This window comes from Stenella coeruleoalba, assembly GCF_951394435.1.
Source record: "Stenella coeruleoalba genome assembly, chromosome: 15".
Taxonomy (NCBI): Eukaryota; Metazoa; Chordata; class Mammalia; order Artiodactyla; family Delphinidae; genus Stenella; species Stenella coeruleoalba.
The window spans coordinates 80089625-80104429 of NC_137161.1; the positions used below are offsets into that span (position 1 = coordinate 80089625).

Consider the following 14805-nt stretch of genomic DNA (forward strand, 5'->3'; position numbering starts at 1 on the left):
GACAAATCCCACTTAAGAAACAGAGACCCTTGGGGGCTGATTTGTGCAGAAGCAGCCTTTCCCAGGGATCGTGGTGACAGCATTTGCTGCTTTGAGACGAAAACATCGAGTGGGCTGGCTGGCTCAGTGGCTGCTGCTCCAGGGATGCCTGTGCGGGGCCTGCGGGTGCAGTGTGCTCTAGGGGAGGGCAGGCTGGGCCGGCTCGGCTCCACCACCACCCTCACCACCCCCCACCCCACCCCGCGGCGTCCCAGGAGTGAAAGGGCCTCTCCGTGCTCCCTCTGCCTTCCTGGTTAAAGCTGCAGGGAAGGAAGTTTCAGGGTCGTGCTCAGGCGCCACAAGGAATCCCACAAATGCCGGGAACCGCTAGGAGAGCTGAAAAGGCAGCGCAGGCGCGGAGGTGACGCAGGGAGGCGCAGCTTCCGGGGAGCTCACGAGAAGCCGTCCTACCTCGCTACAGCCTTCCCCCCGCCCCGCCCTCCGAGGCCGCTCTTGGGGGCGCTGCGTCTCAGCCTGCCTCTCGCTGCCCTGGAAGCCCACCTCCTCTCAATGAAGAGCCGCCCACGGGGCGGCAGCTGGGCATCCCGGGGCCCAGTGCCGCCACGGGGGCAGGTGACGGAGGGCACCTCAAAGGAGCAAGGAGGCCCCCTTCTGTCCCGATCTCCATACTTTTTTTCTTATCATAACGGGCCTTAAGGCGGCAACAGGAACCCTATTCTACATAAAGAAAAGACAAAACTCCTCCGTAATCTACTTTCCTCCTGTTATTTTAAAAGAAAAACAGAAGGCCTCTAAGTCGGGGCTTCTACTATGTTCGCTTTTTTTCAAAGGTTCCGCACGTGCCCCGTCCTCAGCCATCGATGAACGTTCGCACCCGCAGAGCTCTCCACCTGGAATGTTCTCCGCCCTGACCCCTTCGCCCTTCACGGCCCAGCCACCTCCTGGGGCGCCCTCAGCACCACGGGCCTCCCCACCGGCCTGCGCCCACATGTACTAGATGACAGACAAACGTTAAGGTAGGTTGCGTCTGATTCCAGAAACCTGACTTTTCTGATCTTAGGACAGACAACTCCTTTATCGTGGCACTCTTGGTAACACCGAAATGCCATCGTACAGGGCACGACCAAGAAAGAGAGAAAGGAATGCGCACTTGGTTCTTCTGGCCGCCAAGTTCATGGCCGGCGAGTGGGGGGCGGAGGCTGAGCCCCAGGACTAATGATGAGCAGAGCAGCCACCTGCTCGGGAGGGGTCGCTTCCTAGCTCACACGTGGCTTTCCAGAATTCTCTTTTGTTTTTGATCTGTTGCCTACGGCCATGTATACATCAGTTATGTATATACAAATCTTTTCAGGTATTCAAAATAAATGACGAGTTAGAAGAGTTCTTTTCAGACAGCACCAATAGTTACTTTCACTGACGTATTTCCATGAAAGAGAAGAAAAAAAAAGAAAGGAAAAAAAAAATCAACTCAGTTCTAGTCTAGGGCACTGAACAAAGCGTTCTGCCTCCTTTAGATGGTGCCACGGAATTCTCTGGGGGTTCGACCAGCCCTTCCTCTTCTTATTAATGTGCTATGCAAATGCCCCACCCTGACTTAGTCACCAAAACTGAGGAACTGATTGCTTATTCAAGGAAGCCGAGTTTAAAGCACTAAAGCCGTGGACGTGTTCTCCTGGTCATTTCATGGGTACCGAGCAAGAGCCGCACATTAAAAAGGAAGGTTGGCCTGTCCCTAACTGGGAGCTGTGGCTCTGGGACTCTCTGGCTGCGTAAGGCCATGTGCAGCATACAGCCCCATGGTGCTCATGTCAGGGAGGGGGCACACGTGGGACCACCCACGTTAGAGAGGGACGCAGCTGCTATCTTCTCAAGAGGGAACTGGCGGTCGGCTGGGTGAGAACAGTGACGAGGAGCCATGGAATTCTCCACAGCCGGAGAAGATTCCGGAACCCGCAGTTCCTGCCTGACACGCTGGGAAAAAGCTGGGTATTTTATAATTAATCCGAGGAGACTGGGCCATCCTTTCGTCGGTATGGCTTGCAATAATCCATCTGGGCGTGGAAGCTTGTGAGCTACAGTAACGAAGTGCTCCCAGAGTAAAAAGTTACAAAGCTGAGCGCATGGGCAACTCCTGTCAATTCTCCATAAGGTGATGAGTGACTGAGTCGCATTTAGAAAAATCTGTTCCTTCCCCTTTCTTTCTCCCCGCTTTGGAGTTGTCTCTTGTCTCCTTCTTTCCCTTGGGGCAAAAAGATTAATCACACCAAGGAACCATGAATATGAAATGAGCTTTAAGGAATGAAAAGGAAAAAAAAAATCCAATTGTAGATCACATCTAACTAGGTACCTCCGTACTACCTACACGGATACACACACGTACACCTTCACTACATCTCAAGGTTTTCTTCTTTAAAAGAGAAACACCCTCCTAACTGATAAGCAATGACCACAGGCCACACTCAGAGAAAACAAGCCTTACTTGGTCCCTCCTTTCTCCTTCTCTGAGCGCTTCCTCTGCTTCTCCTGAGCACTGCTACTGCTACGCAGGGCGAGGGTAGCTGATGCGTGATAGCTGGGATGGGAGACAAACAAATGCGAGACTCGGAGAACCAATCCCAAAGGACTACCTGCACCTGTCTTGCCATATTATTAACGACAACCCAAGACACTGGGGACTTTGAAAGAAGCCAACAGAAACATGTGTATAGAGGGACTTCCCTGGTGGTGCAGTGGTTAAGAATCCGCCTGCCAATGCAGGGGACACGGGTTTGAGCCCTGGTCCGGGAAGATCGCACATGCTGCGGAGCAAGTAAGCCCGCGAGCCTAGAGCCCGTGCTCCGCAACAAGAGAAGCCACCGCAATGAGAAGCCCTGGCACCGCAACGAAGAGCTCGCCGCAAGTAGAGAAAGCCCGCGCGCAGCAACGGACAGCCAACGCAGCCAAAAATAAATAAATTGATATTAAAAAAAATGTGAAACTAGACCACCAGGAAATACAGGAACAGGTAACTGATCTGAAGTTCTGTCCTTTAAAAACCGGTTTTGTTTTTTTTTAAGTTACTCATATGACCGGTATGGAACCCTCCATTCTCCTCCTCAAGGCCTCAACAGCGCGGGTCACTCACTGAAAGTGGCATCAGTTCTCCTCAGTGTCCAAGGCCATCACCCCACGTCTCGAATCATCAAAGGAACGTTCAGAAATGGTTACAACCACCAGGAGGAAAAAGTGATGAGGCACTGGAAACTTCAGTTTCTCTCTCCTTTATCATGAACCTGATCGGCAAGTTTGACACAGAAATCATTAAGGAAAATGGAGATGCTGAGGGCAACAGGGCTGGGCAGAAAGAGGCAGACAGGAATTCTTAGCGAGGAAAACAGAGTCCCGTGTCAGCAGTTTGCTGTTTAGTTGAGTGAGGCCCTCCACCCCCGGGGCACCTCATCGCCATGGAAACTAAGCACAGAGCCCTGCATTAGACCCACACGATCTCTGCTCAGACCGAGGCTGTGGACAGAAGGTGGGTCTTCCAAAGTCCTTCCACACCTGGGAGGCTGAACCGATGGCCGGGCCAGTTCAGCAGCCTGGATTCTCAGACACTGAGTGTTTCTCACCAATATTCAGGAACAGACCAACCCAGGGTCCGAATTACCTTCCTGCAGCCACGTGCTGCCACCACGCTGAGCTGCCCTGGGCAGAGGCCTCATGGAGCCCCAAGGACAGAGCATCTTTCTGGGTCTGGGGGCCTCTTGGAAGGATTCCGTGGTAGCCACGGCGAGAGCAGGGAATCAGAATCCCGGAGAAATCCTAGGCCAGAGGCGTTGCTCCCCTGTCTTTTGGGGGGCAATGCTGAATGCTTCCTCCGAGACACTGTTTTTTTCGGCCACACTGCGCGGCATGCGGGATCCTAGCTCCCCGCCTGCGCCCCCTGCGTTGGAAGCGCGGAGTCTTAACCGCTGAACTGCCAGGGAAGTCCAGACACTGATTTTCTAGGCTGTCAAAGATCCCGGCGTCTCCAATAGTCACTCATCCCACTGATTTACCAACACTCGTCATCATAAGAGAATTCTGTTTTTCAAATCTGAATTCCACATACCGAAAGGCACGGCTACTCTAATTTTTAGAAACACTCCTGAACGGATAACGCTGATAGTAAAGAAATTTCAAACAAGGAAAGCTGCCACCCACAGTCTTGCCGCTATGTGATCATCTGTCTTTTCATTCTGACAAGCACTTTCTAGTCTCTCCTGATCCAGAGAAACATTTTCGCTTAGCTACCATCGTGACTTAAAAAAAAAAATTTCTATTTTCCTAGAACGTAAGAAATAAGTTTTCCACCTTTCTCCACAATCACCATAGTTATTACTTCTACGGATGGCTTCCCAACTGCTGACTCACAACAGGCGCGTCGAGTGAGAGGCCGGCCATCCACCTCCCGTCGTGCGGAGATGACACGGAGAGGCCTGCCTGGGCCTCTTCACAGAAAGCAGGGCAAAGTTCTGCAGCACTCACTTGTACCCAGGGGCTCACTGCCTCCTGCCTCCCTCCCTCCTTCAATCTGCAGGCTCCCCAAGAGTTTAGATCTCCTTATTTTATAAAGTAATTTGATCTCTTACAAACATCACTTACGTCCCTCCGAGGAGCCCTGCGAGCTGTTCCCAGGTTGGAAACGTGGCTGTCATAGGACTGTTGCAGCACAGCAGCGAGTGTTTGCTATACAATAGAAAGCCGAGAGCCATTCTTTAAGGATTTGTTCCGACACGGGGAAGGTTCTGGCATCCATCGCAGCCGACCTGGGACTGCAGGCGATTTCTCCTTTTATTTAGGAACGAGGGGTTTTGATCTAAAAACCGTTAGTCACATTCTGCCAAGTTGGGTCCTGACTGATGGGGCAGCGGGTACTCGGAGAGTTTAACAGGGGCCAGCTTTCCATTAGAGCAAGAGGCAAGGAGAATTTTCCATGCAAACGTCTGCAAAACTGTAGCACAAACAACCGCGTCCATTATTTTCTCTAATGTGTTTTGAATGGGCGCCAGTGCTGTGTAAGTTCTCCAGTACCTGCTAATGAAATTGGCCAACGCAGAAAGGCAGGGAGAAGGAAGTACACCTGATCCTTCTCAGAGGGCCAACCACTCCATTTAGAGGTCCAGCCAAGAGAACCAAGAGCTTGGGCTAGATACAGCCTTCCACCCCTCAAGACGGAACACCCCGAACACAAGAGAACGTCAGCCGGGAGCTTAGCGGCGCCCGGCACTGGCTGCATCTGTGTGCGGGTTTGGAGTTCCGAGGCGGCGGAGGCCGCTGCCGCCCAGCTGTTCCCCTCACGACACGTGTTTTCCCTCGTCAAACTTCCAGCAGGCTGGCGGGCTCCACGCTCCTCACTTAGCTTTGTTTGTGTTTTCAATGCATCAATGGGATGTGGAGACTAATCAACATGTTTAGAAAAATAAAGAAAGAAAAAAAGAGGAACAGCTCACGATGCTGGCTGCTCCTGGGAGCTGGGTGGGAAAAGCCTGGCACAGGCGGGCACACAGGAAGGACAAGGAGGGGGTCCAGGAATCAGGGGTGTGGGCCAGCCCGGGCTGCCGTGTCCAGGAGTCCGCGTGGCGGAGATGTGACCTCAAAGACCAGGCCTCGGGGCTCTCAGATGCCGCCGGAAGCAGCCCCAGCTCCTGGGCCCGGGCTCCAGGCCCTCCACCACCTGCTCCCAGGCTGGACCCCAACCTCAGTCCCGCTCTCCTGAGTGTCACGCCCTGAACTGCAATGCCCGTTCCTTGTCCCCTGTCCCCTGCTACGAGACTGGAAGCCCCCTGAGCACAGAATCCGTCTCTGACTCGGACCTCAGCCCCCAGCCCCGAACACAGGGCCTCACACCTAGGAGCCGACGGACTGATGAAAGCGCACGGTGAGGAACAAGAAAACGCTGGAGGAACCTGAACTAGGCCGTCGACTCTCTCCTTCTCCGTTAGAAACTACGACCTCGACGAATCCAGTTTGCCTAGAGGGTACCATGTTTTCAGCTCACCGGATCCAGAACGAGGGATCCTTCAAGTCTCCCCAGTACAGACCAGAGGAAAACACAAAAGGCAGGGAAATGTTTCATTCAAAACACCGGACATGGCTAGTTACCTGAGCTCACGCAGCCCTGCTGCAGGGGGTCCTGGAGTGACGTCATGGAGTGCAGGACTAAACGAGAGAAATGGGTACAGTTAAATGAGGAAACAAACTTGGGGGGGGGGTTAGAGCTTCCTAATACCCGGAGCACAGCAATAAGGGCCCCAAAGGCCCAAGGGAGGGCACCCACTCCTTCCGGGGAGGGCCAGAACGGGGCGGGGGGTGGGCGTCCACGCTGGCAGGCGAGGCGCTGCCGGTAGAAAGCTGGCCACTGGCTGGCGAGCCAGCGGAGGCCGTCACCCACGAGACCCTTCGTTCTGCTCCTCTGGCTGATTTCCTTTCCTGCTGCCCTGATTTAGCTACTTGACTCTTACCTATATTTATGTATAAACAGCATTTTCCTAATTGGTAACGCATTTTCTGCTGCTTATAAAATTAGCTAGGCACAATCTTCTCTCTCCCAAAAACTGAGTCAGTCCCATGGCAACAGGTGGTGGAGGAAGGGGGGTGGCTCTCAGGCAGCAGCTGACAGCGTGGCGGGTGGTCTCCCCGCACAGGCTCCCCTCCCCCACCGCCTGCAGCAGCCCAGGGCGGGGCTGCCCTTACCTGGCCCTTGCTGCTGTCCTTGGACAGGCAGGACGCCCTGGCCCAGCTCGCCGTTCAGCCAGAGCTGCATCCGGATGAAGGGTTCGCGGCCTTTCTGGGTCAGCTTGCTCCACGGCTTCGGCCGGGACAGCATGTCGCTGACGCTGCCCTGGGACAGGCCCAGCACCTGGAATGGCGACCAAAGACACACAGCATCAGCACCCCGGGTTCGGTGTGAGGCCGCAGAATGTTAGTGGTACACGCGTGGCCACGCGGAGGCGTGGTCGGGATGGGTGGCACGTGGGGAGCGCTCCTGGGGCCGAGCACGGAACCGGCCCCTGGGGGTGGGTGGCAACAGCCTGGGGTGGGGGATAAGCTTTTCAAGGTCACCAGTGGGCTCATGCCCTGACACGGGGAGCCACGGCCACAGTCCCAGCTTTCAGCTCCCAGGGAGAGGAGGGTGGGCAAACGGAGGGGAGGGGCTCCCTCCAGGGTCTCGATCCTGCCAAGCCTGCAGGGTTGTCGTCCTGACAGCCCGAGGAGGAAGCACTGAAACTCTGTTGCTCTTTGCCTGGTGGCGCCAGCAAAGGCCGAGGTGCTGGGGGCCAAGGACCCCTTTAGAGCAGGAGCGACGGATGCTGGCGGGACGCGGGCGCCCGTCTCCTTTGCCGGCGCCGGGCCAGCCTGGCATTTAGAAAGGTCTGCTCTCTCTGATCACATCCTGCTCGATGGTAGGGGCCCAGAGGTGAGCTGGTGGCAACCAAGGAGCCAGCCTGGGAGTGAAGCTCACTGCAGACGATCGACAAGTTGCACGTACATCCCCGACTTTGTTACGCTCGCATATGGCCATACATATGTATGGGCACAAACACCCCCCACAGGACACAGATGCAGCCCAGAGATATTTAGGGGCCGCATCCGATCACTCTTTGAAAAGTTCTCAAGTTCCAGAATAAACTGCACTCACGGGCCAAACAAGTTCAATGCTATTAAGTCTCTGCTAAATTTAAGGCATGAGCACAAATGTCTATTTAAATGTTCTCAAATGATATTTTTACAACGCTGAACTAGAAATTTCAAGGGACTTTCAATTCTCATCCTCATTTCTATTCACCCCGTCACCTTTTGCGAAGTTGGGACAAAGAGCTCACAACCGTGTTTCGAGGATTCACAGCACAGTACGTGGCAAACACGGAACTCGAGGCAGGACCTGGGAAGGCGGGTAGGAAGGTGCGGGGCAGGCCCCTGCTGACCCAGCCACGTGGCCCTTGGGGAGGCCGTCTTTTGTTTTTTTTGCTGCATCGGGTCTTCGTTGCTGCACGAGGGCTTTCTCTAGTTGCGGCGAGCGGGGGCTACTCTTCGTGGCGGTGCGCTGGCTTCTCATTGCAGCAGCTTCTCTTGTTGTGGAGCGCGGGCTCTAGGCGCGGAGGCTTCAGTAGTTGTGTCTCGCGGGCTCTAGAGTGCAGGTTCAGCAGTTGTGGCGCACGGGCTTAGCTGCCCCGCGGCATGTGGGATCTTCCCGGACCAGGGCTCGAACCCGTGTCCCCTGCACTGGCAGGCGGACTCTCAACCACTGCGCCACCAGGGAAGTCCCGGGGAGGCTGTCTTTTAGGGGACTGGAGCGCTTCTCATTATGCTCAGCAATTCATTGTTTAATCTAAGACTATCCCGGGGTATTACGTTTATCTTATATTCTGCAGGCCTGGTAAATCCCCATTATCCAGAATCTCAGTGACCAGGAAGTGCCAAGAACAGAAAGGGTCTGGTAGCCCATCCACAAACCATGGCCTTTCGTGAGCCAGGGAAGGCCGATGTGGAAACAAGGGTCTTCGAGGCCAGTCCTGGGCACAGCCTGGGCTCTGTGCAGCTCTGCCCGTGCCACCTCTAGCTGTGCATCCCTGGGCAGGTTGCTTCACCCCTCTGGTGCCCCAAGCACGTTCTGAATTATGAGAGAGGTACAACTACACTTTACGTTGCCATTTCTATCGAGTGCCTTCTGGTTCTCTGCACGCTGGCCGTCTCTCTCTGTGATCAGATCAGATCCTTTTGGCCGAAACAGCCTACAGAGGCGCCTCTGGGCTCCACTTGGCTGGGGGGACAGAACTCGATTCAGTCACCTGCTAGCTTGGGGCACATAGTTAACTTCCCTGAGCCTCGGTTTCCTCATCTGTCAAATGGCGACTTTGCCACCCCCTCACAGTGTGAGACAAGAGGTCTAAAGGACCATGGAGGGTGAGAGGGCCTCACCCAGAACCTGGCCCCCAACGGGGATGCCGCAAATGGAGCGTTCACCGGCCCGCCTCCCCGGAAGTTTGGGAGTGGACGAGCCACAATGCTCCTTGGTTAACTAAGTGGGTGACGGCCACACCCTCCAGACAGATACGCAGTCCTAAGCAGTGAAGGGAGATGGGAAGACCCAGGCTCCCACATCGAGTCCCTTACCTTCTCCCCGAAGATCCTCTGACAGATGCCGTTCTTGGCCAGCTTCTCCTTCACCTGCCGGGTGAGCTCGATGGTGTCCACCTCCTGGTACATGTAGATCTCGTACTGCTCAGGGGTCAGCGGAGGGACCGAGGGCTTGGTGGGCTTCGACAGGGGCACGATGGGGGAGGAGGGCAGAGGGCTGTTCTGGGGTGTCTCGCTGCGGCTGGCTCCGGTGAGGCTCAGCTCTGAGCTCTGGGAGTACGGCGACTCGGCGCTGGGCCAGTCCTTCCAGTACTCTGACGAGGAGGGGCCCTGGAGCTGGCCGCGCTCGGCCCGCGCCTGCCCGCCACTGCCGCCGCCGCCTTTTTCTTTCCCGCCGCTGGCTTCTTCAGCCTTGGGGTCTTCGGGGGGAGCGCTGCTCTTCCTCTCGGGCTGGACGGCGCTCCACCAGTGGTCTTTCCACACGCCGCTGCGGCCCAGCTCGCTCTTCACGTGTCTGAGGACCCCCTGTGCGGAGTCGGCCGCCCCCGGGAGGTCTGGCCCGGGCACGTCCTGGGACTCCTTCTTCAGGACCGGGGGGTTGGGCAGAGCGGGGGCGCTGGAGTCGGGAGCCGAGGGGGGCTTCTTCAGGGAGACGGCTAATGGAGAGTAACCGGACACTGACGACATGGGCGAGGGGGGCATTAGCTTGGGGGTCAGGATGGCGATGTCTGTCTGGGACAGCGGCGCTGGCTTTAAGGCGGGGTCGAGGGCGGCCTGCTGGGCCTCCATCTCGCGGCGGGCCTGCTGCAGGATGGAGCGGATGGCGTCGTCGGAGTTCCCGCTGCTGGACGCCGAGGAAGGCTGGGCCGGCTCTGCTGCGGAGCAAACACAGAGGTGAGACGGTGGCGGCACCGCCCCGTGCTTTTTCACTCCACTTCATCCTGACCCGACCTGCCACCGCATGCAGGTTACTGGGGAGAACCTCACGGCTCTGTTTTTCCAACGTTTCCCCCGTCGTGAAACGTTCACGCACCCTGTCCGAGCAGTGATAGAGGGGCCAACGCGCCTGCTGTGCGACCACACGGCCTCCGCGACACACCAGCCGAAGGGGTAAGTTATGATCACGAGTGTGATGGGGGGCGGGGCCAGGGGGGTTACGTGTGCAAATGCTCTGTGACTCTCTTTCCGGGATCACTTTAGACTTAACATTCTCATGTGCTATATCCCAAAATTCCAGTGGTTTTGTTAGCTCAGATCCCCTTCCGGGTGGGTGACTACGGTGTGGCCACCAAGGGGGAGGGGGAGGGGGAGGGCCAGTGTGTGTGTGGGGCAGTGGGCAGGCCCTAGCTCAGGAACCCAGGGGAGTGACCAGGTGGTGGCAGGTGCTAAGCGGTCACAGCTGCCTGCAGCCAGGCCTGGTGGGGCCTCGCGGCCACGTCTGTGGCGGAAGGACTCCACAGAGAGCAGGGGCTTCGTGGGCACAGGGCAGGGGTGTGTCTGTATTGAGCCCCGGGTAGAGCACTCAGGTTTCCTCTCCAGCGGAAGGTCTGAGCTGAATCTACAGCCTGGCGCGCCTCTCAAGCAAAGTTCAGCTGCAGGAAAGCTGAAATGTGGGTGTTCTCTTACACAAGGCAGCTCTCAGGGGGCTATGAGGGCCGATTCCTGAAGCCGACTGACTGCAGAGGTGGGGCCATCCACCCTTTAACACTTCCTGCTCCTCTCTGGCAACGTCTCTTCCATAAAGCAGCTGTGGTCAGTATATATCCAAGTAGCAAAAGCCTGTGTTGCATTTAAAAAAGGGAATCTGGGGGCTTCCCTGGTGGCGCAGTGGTTTAGAGTCCGCCTGCCAATGCAGGGGACGTGGGTTCGTGCCCCGGTCCGGGAAGATCCCACGTGCCGCGGAGCGGCTGGGCCCGTGAGCCATGGCCACTGAGGCTGCGTGTCCGGAACCTGTGCCCCGCCGCAACGGGAGAGGCCACAACAGTGAGAGGCCCGTGTACCGCAAAAAAAAAAGGGAATCTGATACAAAGTACTTGCTAATTTAAGTCATGGAGATTCTAGGCCAGGGGTACATTCTTGAGTCAATGCTAGGGAATGACCTAGAATGGTAACTATTAGCAAAATAGACATCACACAGACCTGCTCCCCTCTGTGCTTGCCTAAAGGCTTGAAAACATACATTCTATTTTTTTTTTTTTTTAACAAAGTTAATTACTGCCGACCAGAACGCTCATGACAATTCCTTCAACTAAGTGTGGAGAACAGCGGTCGAAGGCCTGGACTCCGTACCGGTTTTCTGTACTTGCAGCTCCCTTTTGGCCTGTTCCAGGATGGACTTGATTGCTTCATCGGACCCGGTCTCTGAGGCTCGGATCCGGGTGGTGATGTTACCTGCAGGGAGAAGCCACACCAACGACATCAGACCCACACCTGGAACAAGACTCAGGGCTGCACAAAGACGTCATTCTGATAACCAGCGGCCGAGCGGAGGCCGGTGACGACACGGAGGCAGGCGTGGCCTCCCGTTTACCTGTACCTGCTGTGCATGCAACTCCACAGCAGGTACCGCGGCCCCGGGGCAGGAAGGGCTTCCCGCTGACTCCACCGAGTCAGACAGTGCTCGGCCAGCGGGACAAGCTCTCACATTACCCAAGCTGGACGTCACCCGTGGGGTGGGACCAGGGAGAGCGAATCATTTAATCCGGTATGAGAAAAAAGATGAAGGATTAAAAGGCAACGCTTGGTTTGTGAGTCATTTAAAAACAACTCCAGCAGCTGCTCTGGCTTGGGACTACGTTCAAGGCTTTGTACGTGTCCTTGAGGACACTATTCCAGAACAGAAAAATGGGCAGAGAGGGCAAGGGGTGGAGGCTGATTCTCTCGCTATCGTTTGCTCGTACAAGGTGAAGAGGCTGAAGGCTTAAGTTAACATTTTCGGGTCTCTTATCACATACTATCTTTTTAAAATTTATGAACAAGGAGAGAGGCCTGCGGACATGCCTAAAGGACAAGAATCCCGTCTTTCGGTCACATGGTGATGCTCCGCCGCGCAGCCGCGTGCACAGATGCGCTGAAGCTACTACGGCCCGGGGGCTGGCCCGGTTCTTCCCGGAAGCCGTCCACGCGTTTGAATCGGTCACTCCCTCACTCAGTGTGAACCGCCACATTGAACCATTTAAAAACAGGCAAGCCACCGGGACAAAACCCCATCGAAGCTGCGACTCCGAGGAGTGCCACGGGGGCTGGCGAGCAGGTTCCATCTGGGATCTGTCCCCTCTGTCATGCCCTCGACACATTTCAGAGTTCAGGGAAGGTACAAGGAAGCAGCAGTATCTCATCTGACTCAGTCACCTGATTCTTCTCAGAGCAACAAATTACTCTTTCACCTGCTTCTTGGGAAATGGGGAAAGGCGTAATTTGAATCTAAGAGGGGGGCGGGTGTGGGATTCGCGTTTTGGGGCTCATCTTAGTGGTGCCGCCCCCTCCTGCGCTCGGTAGAGCGCGGGCAGCGCAGGGGGAAGGGGCCGTGCGTACTTGAACCCGTGCTTTGTTTTATACTTACTAGCTCTGTTTTTCCATCAGGTTCCAGGCCAGAATCACACTGTACAGTTTTAACCCAAATACACAGCTAAGGACATGCTGCTTCCTAGGTTACTAACTGCAAAGAAAAACACCTGCCTGCGACATACCTTCAGACCCATTTCTTCGTTTCGGTACCTCCTGAAATAGTCTGTTCAGGCTCTGGCCTGGATTCTCTGTTGAAAAACAAGTGTGGTAAGAACAAAACAATCAGGGGGATGGTGCTGTTGACGTTATGGGCTGCGTGATATGAAATCTGAGCCGCTGTCACTACAGAGAGGGCTCAGGGCTGCCTGTGCCACTTGGGAGTCACGAGAAACTTTGGAGAGGCCCTTCCCTGGCTGACCGGCTCACAGAGGCCACGGCTCTGCCACCAAAGGGGATCAGATGGACCTAGGTGGCGGCCTGCGGCACCAGCGCCACGGGGGTCAAACGGAGGGAGCAGGGCCGCCAAGCGGATCGCCCACCAGCCCCGGAACAAAGCTCGCATAAATCATGCAGAGACAGTCAATTTCGGCTAACATCGCCGTGAGAGCCTCGGTGCCCTTCGTGCGCATGGACGCCGTTTGAAGCGTCTCCCTTCTCCGAGTCTACATCTCCAGTGCGTCTGAGAAGAGCCCCTTCCTCTATCGCTGCTGACTTAGCAGAAGGATCCCCTGTCGTTAAAGAGGGAAGGAGTTCTGGCAGTTAGGGACTGGACGGACTTTTTATCTTTTTATGGGCGGGCGGGGGGGGGGTAGGAAGCGTGTTTTAATGCAACGTTCATGTATTTTACTCAAGGCAGGCATGTTTCGCCGGTAACGCTAGACAGATCGCCAGCTGGACGTAAACACGGGGACTGTGACCCTGGGCCTCGCTCCCGCTGGTGCGGAGGGAGGAGGGGGGCGCACGTGGTCGGCTTGCCCTCCGCGTGGACCCAGCGTTGCGTGAGGACCGCCCCCGGCCAATGCTGCTGCTCTAGGGCCGGGTGGTACCCACGGGCCCCTCCCCACGTGAGGCCGGCACCTAAGGCCGGAAGGATCGCTGGACACGAAACGCATCAGAACGTCGAGCGTGAGGTAATTCCCTCCGACTCAGTACGTGGTACTGAAATAGCGAGTCTACTACGTGTGAGGTGCTGAACGATTTTCAGAGGCCAGACCCCCCCCCCCCCCACCAAGTCTAACAGCCTTAGCTCATGCCCCTCGGCCCTGAGCTCCGGCAATGGCAGGACTGAGAGCTGTACCTGATGTGTGATGCACAACAGATGTCTCATCTCACACACACACACACACACACACACACACACACACACACACACACGCACACCTCTCCATGACGGGCTCACGCATGGGCACCAACCCATGAGTCTCTCACCTCTTTGTCTGCCTTGGATGCTGCGAAGAGCCAGGATGTTCTGCTCGTCCGAGAGGAACTGCTTCATCTTGTGAAACGGCTCCTTGCCGCGCACCGTCAGTTTATTCCACGGCTTGGGCCGGGCCAGAATCTCACTCACGGACCCTTGGGACAGTCCCAGGACGTAGTGTCCGAAAATGCGCTGCCCGATGTTGTGCTTGATGAGCTGCTCTTTCACCTGCCGGGCGATTTCTGCAGTGTCCATCTCCTCGCCCTCGGAGACGCTCCCAGCACTTTCTGACTGGCTGGGAGACGGGGCCATGCCATTTACATCTGGGCTTTGTTGTAATGGACTTTGGGAAGATATGGAGTTTGTGCTGTATGGACCTGTTGAAAAAATCATGCTTGTGCTTCCTGCTTCCTGCATGGCCTTGGAGTAGAAGGACTGCATTAGCTGTCGTTGGAGGAGAGAGTTTAGTGCAAATTTTCCCGTAGAAGCCAGGGGCAGGCTGGGGCTTGCCAGGGATGAGCTGAAAAAGTCTTGCGTTAACCCCGCTGGTGAGAACTGGTGTGTACCATTAGTATTGGAAGCCTGCTCCCCCGTGTTGCGGGGCAACTGAGAAGGAGGGGAGGCCGGCAAAGGTCCAGGACGCCGACTCTCAGGCTGGTCTTTCCCTTTTCTCCTGGCTGACCCTACAAGGAAGGGCAAACATAATGCATTATGGGGGATTCAAAAGGGAAAAAAAACCAAGACCAGGATGCAAAGTTTGCCCCGCAAAAGGGAAAAAAAAA

General features: G+C 55.9%; 1 protein-coding gene across 11 annotated transcripts in view; it reads right to left on the reverse strand.

The window, feature by feature from the left end:
• The window catches only part of CUX1 (cut like homeobox 1), a 371021-nt gene that overhangs the window by 54674 nt on the left and 301542 nt on the right, over positions 1 to 14805 (reverse strand). For 4 of the 11 annotated variants that reach the window (XM_079944244.1, XM_079944243.1, XM_079944242.1 and 1 more), the window contains exons 15-20: positions 14035 to 14706; positions 12789 to 12854; positions 11389 to 11490; positions 9136 to 9974; positions 6715 to 6880; positions 6124 to 6180 (exon numbers count right to left, since the gene is read on the reverse strand). The exons of 4 other annotated variants lie outside the window; for them this stretch is intronic. In XM_079944244.1, the coding sequence (XP_079800370.1) occupies positions 6124 to 6180; positions 6715 to 6880; positions 9136 to 9974; positions 11389 to 11490; positions 12789 to 12854; positions 14035 to 14706 (1902 nt within the window). The remainder of the gene's footprint in view (positions 1 to 6123; positions 6181 to 6714; positions 6881 to 9135; positions 9975 to 11388; positions 11491 to 12788; positions 12855 to 14034; positions 14707 to 14805) is intronic. 3 more of the 11 variants (XM_079944247.1, XM_079944246.1, XM_079944245.1) reach the window with 1 other exon arrangement.